At 55.4% G+C, this 6,000-nt stretch overlaps 1 protein-coding gene across 3 annotated transcripts in view; it reads right to left on the bottom strand.

Annotated features, from left to right (window-relative positions):
* Positions 1 to 3,257, bottom strand: part of RBM19 (RNA binding motif protein 19) — a 60,659-nt gene extending 57,402 nt beyond the window's left edge. For all 3 annotated transcript variants that reach the window (XM_066978732.1, XM_066978731.1, XM_066978733.1), the window contains exons 1-5: positions 3,107 to 3,257; positions 1,747 to 1,929; positions 1,201 to 1,332; positions 936 to 974; positions 113 to 329 (exon numbers count right to left, since the gene is read on the bottom strand). In XM_066978732.1, coding sequence (XP_066834833.1) covers positions 113 to 329; positions 936 to 974; positions 1,201 to 1,332; positions 1,747 to 1,929; positions 3,107 to 3,142 — 607 coding nt within the window. In that variant the 5' untranslated portion in view covers positions 3,143 to 3,257. The remainder of the gene's footprint in view (positions 1 to 112; positions 330 to 935; positions 975 to 1,200; positions 1,333 to 1,746; positions 1,930 to 3,106) is intronic.
* Between the last annotated feature and the right edge of the window lie 2,743 nt (positions 3,258 to 6,000).

Consider the following 6,000-nt stretch of genomic DNA (forward strand, 5'->3'; position numbering starts at 1 on the left):
ACTGCATTTTTCCACGTTTGGGGAAGCTACCTTCTGATTACACTGTCTCTGTTTGTAGGCAGGACACTGACATTCAGAGAGAAAGATGAGAAGAGATGGCTCCTTTTGGTACCTTTGGCTTTCTCCTCGTCTTCGGAGGGTTCATTCCCATCCCTCTCCTCCTCACTCAGATCCTCAGACTCGTCTGAATCGAAGTTCAGATAATCAGCTGCTGCCTTTGACTTTTCCTTCTTGGGCTTTTCTGCCAAAGTGTCATTAGCCCAGGTGGCCACCTGAGACCGTTTCTGGTGAACCACCAAGAACTCCTGGAATGTTTCATCTCCTTCCAGCTGTCGAAAAATAAGCAGACAAAAAATAAGCAACAAAATAAACTGTTGAAAAACCAAGCAGACAAACTGTGAAGACAGACAGAGGAGAGGTAGTAGCAAGTTTAAATTCAAAGACAGCTCGTTTCCAGCAACAGAGAGAAAACTCATAAAGGGGAGTCCACTTTATACAAGGTGAACACTTAAAGTCACTAACATCTTCCCAATCTCTCAGCCCTATACCTTCCTGTTGTACTTACTGTTTAGAAAGCACTTTAAGGAAAAAAAAAAAAAGAAAACATTAAAAAAGGAAAAAGTGTGTAAGTCAAACGTAACAAAACTTGCACGTGGCTTGAAAATACAGTTGTTGAAACAGGTTTGTCCTGGATGCAGTGTTTGTTCACAGAGGAGTAGTTAACAATTAAAAAAAATAATCAATTTCAAACGTTGGGATTATCAGAATCATAGTTTGTTACAACAGAATTGACTGTCGTGGAGTTCTTTACATCATACATCTTGCCTGAATTGACAGCAATGAAAGCAATACAGAAAAAAAAAACATGCTATATTATTCCTGCTTTTAATATAAGTTAGCAACAATGTAGGGATTGGAACTGAAACTTAACTCACCTCCTTTAAGTCTTCTGTGGGGTCTTCCTTCTTTTTTTTCTAGGAAGATAAACCATATTTAGAAAGCCTTGTTAGTAGCAGAGGCAATATCACTTCTCAGGTAACCCAAAGGTCTAGGGAACGTAGGCCCTAAGGCGAAAAATGCCAGAACCTCCAACATCAGCTGTCCCAGCTACTCGATCCCCTTTCCCACACACCCGGCTATCCTTCCCTCTGCCAAGTCACTGACACACGTCAGATTCTCACAGAAAAAAGCAAGACTTACTTTCTTTGTGCCTGCAGGAGCTGCACTCGTCACAGGTTTCTCAGGCTGCTTTTCCGAGGCAGGGGCCTTCTGAGAGTGCTTACTCCACGCTTTGGGTTTTGAAGGGTCACCAAAAGACTTGCATAACTCAACCTGAGAGGAATAAATCAAGTCTTTAAAAGTAAACAGTCTGAACAGTGCTCAACTAAACAGTCAAACAAGTTCTCCTGCACATCACAGATAACCCTCTGCCTCGTACAATGTGATGAACCACTTTATTTAAAGGCAAAAATGAGCTCAAATTCACAAGTTCGGATGATCATAGCTCAAAATCTGACACTGCTGTTCCTGAAATCACTGTTAGTGCCCAGAAGACGGACCATCCGGATCAGCTACCTGCCTGGGACACCAGCAACAAGGGCTGACATCAAGCTTTGCTGTTTTGCTGCAGAGAACTTAAAATTCAGACTTTTTTGGACCCTAGATGCTCATTAGTAAGACTACCAAGATCTCCAATTATCAACTTCATTCTGAATCAAAAGAAGGCATTTTTAAAGATCAACTCACGGTGACTCTGGAGGTGTCTATGAAGCTCCTGTTGAAGTGGTTCAGTGCCACCTGAGCTTCTTCTTCGGACTTGTAGCCGATGAAGCCAAATTTCCGGAATTTGCCATCCTTGGTGAACTTCAAGCAGCAATCGGTTAGCGTGCCGAAGGCTGCAAACAGCTTCCGAAAGCGATCTTCCTTCATCTGGGAAACGAGGAACAGGAAAAGAAGTCAGCGATACAATATAACGACAGAAATGCTTTGTGGACACATCCAAACCAAAACATTTACTAACAACGGACTTCTGAAAAAATAAAGCACATTGTATTGTGGCAGGGCTGGTAAGAAACGCACATCAACTACGAAAGCTCTTCATCTCCCCCATGAATTCCCTACATGTATGTATCTGTGCCTCCAGGAGCTCCCCACCCAAATGCTGCACCCAGGTGGGGGCTGCCCCCAATCCGGCACCCACTGCAACCACAGGCAGCTGCCTGCACCCCCCCACGAGACCCCTGGCCCACAGCACCCCAACCACTGAGGGTCCTGCTCCCCCTTCCACCAGCCCTCCCTCGCCTCCTCCAACCAAGCCGAGGGCCCTCTGTGCTGGGCCATAGGATCAGAGAATCATTAAGGTTTGAAAAGCCCTCCAAGATCATCTGGTCCAACCATCACCCTACCACCAACATCACCACTAACCCATGGCCCCAAGCACCACCTCCAACCTTGCCTTGAACACCCCCAGGGACGGTGACACCACCACCTCCCTGGGCAACCCGTCCCAATGCCTGACTGCTCTTTCTGAAAATAAATGTCTCCTTTTTTCCAGCCTGAACCTCCCCTGGCACAACTTGAGACCATTCCCTCTGGTCCTATCACTGGTTACCTCTGAGAAGAGGCCGACCCCCAGCTCCCCACACCTTCCTTTCAGGCAGTTGCAGAGAGCAATGAAGTCTCCCCTGAGCCTCCTCTTCTCCAGACCAAACACCCCCAGTTCCCTCAGCCACTCCTCACAGGACTTGTGCTCCAGGCCCTTCACCAGCTCCGTAGCCCTTCTCTGGACACGCTGCAGGGCCTCGATGTGCTTCTGGCAGTGAGGGAGGGGCCCAAAGCTGAACCCAGCACTCGAGGTGCGGCCTCACCAGAGCCGAGCACGAGCCGATCACCTCCCTGGCCCTGCTGGCTGCTCTACTCCTGATACAAGCCAGGACGCCGGTGGCCACCTGGGCACGCTTCCGGCTCCCTCTCGGTCCTCCCTGGAGCCTCCCCGGAGCCTCCCCGGGACCCCACCGGGGCCTCCCCGCGCCCAGCAGCTCGTACCCGGACCCCAGGCCCCGCTCCCCCCAAAACGCCGCCCCGCTGAGGCCGCCGCCGCTCTCACCCCGTTGGGGAGGTTCTTCACGATGAGCCTCGACATGTCGGCGACAGAGAGGGGCGGCGACAGCGGCCGCGACACGACGAGGGCCGCGCCGCGCTCAGCCGGGCGCACGCCGCCCCGTGGGCGCCGCCATGTTGCCGCCGCGTCACGTGGGCGCGGGGCCGGCAGCGCGCAGGCGCGGAAGTGAGAGCGGGGCAGAGGGGAGGGGCCATGGCAACGGGCCCTAGCAACGCCCATAGCAACGGGCCCTAGCAACGGGCCCGAGCCTGTTGGGGCCTGGGGGGGGGAGGGCAAAGGAGGGGGATGGAGGTGGCCATGGGGGGCGGTGAGGGGACAAGGGGACACGGAGGGGACAAGGGGGCCACCAGGGGGTGTCGTCTCCCCAGGGGGTGTCCCCTCCCTGCCAGCCCGGGGACACAGCCCCTGAGGCCATGCAGCCATGGCGGGGGGGGGACACTGATGTCCCCAAAGAAAATGGTGTCCCCAAAGCAGGGGACCCCGCTGTCACCTCCCTGGGTCCTCCTGGTGCTGCTCGGTGGGGCCGGAGGAGGGAGCTCCGTGCCTGGTGCTGCTCTGAGCTGAGAGGCCCTGAGGGCAGGGGGAAGGAACCCCTAAAAAATTAGGGGAAATTGGGGGTGATGGTGTGAGCTCAGGGCCGCTTTGCTTCCCACCTGCCCTGTACAGGGGGGAGATCTCCGTGAAGGCAGCAGGCTCACCCCAGCCACACCACGGCTCCATCCCAGTGGCTTGGCGGGACTGGGATGCAGGCTTGTAACTGGGGAGCCCAACCCAGTTTCTGCTCACCCCCAGGTGAGCAGAAAGGGAACCGCCTGTATTTTCCAGGCAAGAACCTGGGGAGCGGCCAAGCTCAGTGCTCAGGAGAGAACGGGATGCTCCAGGATGGCCATCTGAGGCTCTGCTTGAAGGAAAAACACGCAGCACGAAGTGCCCAGGAGCAGATGCTCCTGCTCCCTTTGAAGGGGTCTCCACGAGCTGTCATGGAGCCGGGGACCCAGCTCCCTCCCCCTCACCCTCTGCTCCTGCTTTGTCCTTGCCGGGCTGTCAGCCCTGTCACTGGGACGCAGCCTGGCACTGACAGGGCCCCGCTCACACTGTCACTAACACATCCAGACCGTGCCCTTGTCACTCCCGTCCTCTCCAAGACGCTCGTCCCCCTCTCTCCCTCCCCATCTCCTCCTCACCTGCTGATCGCAGCCGCCAGCACTGCCCAGCTCCAGCCTGTGCTGTCCAGGACAGCTCTGACCTTGTCCTCCTAACCTGTCACCGCTGGGACAGAGCTGTCCCCAGCCACAGCCAGCCATCCTGCTCCCCAGGGTTCCCACGCCTCACCCGGGGACGCGATTCCCCTCTAACATCCCCTCCTGCAATGAGGGTTGATCCTCCCCAGGTGAGGGCTCACAAAGAAGCCTCAGTGTCCATGAGGGGACATGGCTTTTGCCAGGGCCATGAAGATTCTCCCCTTTGCTACTCCCCCTCCTTTGCAAGTAACATATTTCAGCCTCCCCAAATGCAAAGATCAAGCTACAGAAGCAAAAGCTTTCAAAATTCTGACTTTAGAGTTGATTTCCTTTTTACTTTCTACTCCGCAGTCTACCTCTGGCTCCAGTTTTTATGTTTGCAAGTGTGAAAGCTGGAATATATATATATATATATTTTTTTTTTCCTCACCCAGTCTTAGGCTTCTGGGACATCAAAATAGGTGGCTCCTTCGGTGGGTGTTCCTGCTGCCCCATGGAAGATCCTGCCCCAATGTAGGCTCGTTCCTGAGCAGAGGTCCCAGCCCCATGTAGAAGAGAGGGAAACTGAGGCCCTTGTTTGAGAAGGCTCAACAAAAGCTTTGGAAAGCAGCTCCCAGTGCTTGAACACCTGCCCTGAGGCCATCCCTGACCCCTCTGCTGCGGGCACACAGCATCGGTGGGGGAAAGACCAGGTGCTGCCCTGCCCCGGAGCAGAGACTCAGGATTAGACTGAACACGACACATTTCTTGGTCTTTTCTCCATGAAAATACACCTCAGGTGATCCCGTGGGCATGCCTAGGGGGGATATTCAGCCGAATCCAGGAGGGTACCTGGCAGGTGCTGCACGCGGTGAAGGTGATGCTCCATCCACCTGCGGCCTGGGTGCCAGCCGACCAAGAACCAAGTCGGGGCGTCAGGATGGTGGCGTGGTCATGGTGCTGCCCACCCCCCCCGCTTTCCCTCCTCCAAGGCCCCCCGTGCCTGGCAGGGGGTGACAAGCTCTCCGTCCCATCCCACCGCTGACAGGAGGAGAAGTCGCGGCCCCTCGGCCGGTCCCAGTGGAGCTGTCACAGCGCATTAGGCGGCCGGCTCGTCCGCCAGCCGGACAGGGCCTTGCACAGCGCCAAAGAGCAGGGGTCACCTTGCTGTAAAACGCTGTTCTGGGCTGCCTGCAGCCGAGCGGCTGAACTTTGGGCAGCAAGGGCTACAGCGAGGGGCGGGAAGGGGAGAAAGAAAGAAGCTGCTGCAGATCCTGTCCCTCCCCGGGTGCATCGAGGGGTCAGACTCAAAGCATGCCACGGTTTTGGAGAGATGTCTCTTTTGGCCTGGTGTCCAAAGGGGCACCAGAGGTTTGTCCCCAGGTCACCCGGGTGCCATGGCACGGCTTGTCCTGCTGCCAGCCCTGCCCAGGAAGGACACGCGTGGCCGTGGGCAGCCCTTCACGCCTGTCTGATCAGGAGCACCTCATCCCTGCTGGGTGCTGGGCAGGTGGGGGCTGCCCGAGCTGGGGTCACCCTCACTGGGACGGGAGATAGATCACAGACATTAAAGCACAAACCAAAACCATGGCCCTCCCCGGGGGGCTGCAGGGACCTCCGCATCGAGCACACAAACTGCTGTGATCGGCACGGGCTTAA

Source organism: Anser cygnoides, chromosome 17, assembly GCF_040182565.1.
Source record: "Anser cygnoides isolate HZ-2024a breed goose chromosome 17, Taihu_goose_T2T_genome, whole genome shotgun sequence".
NCBI lineage: Eukaryota > Metazoa > Chordata > Aves > Anseriformes > Anatidae > Anser > Anser cygnoides.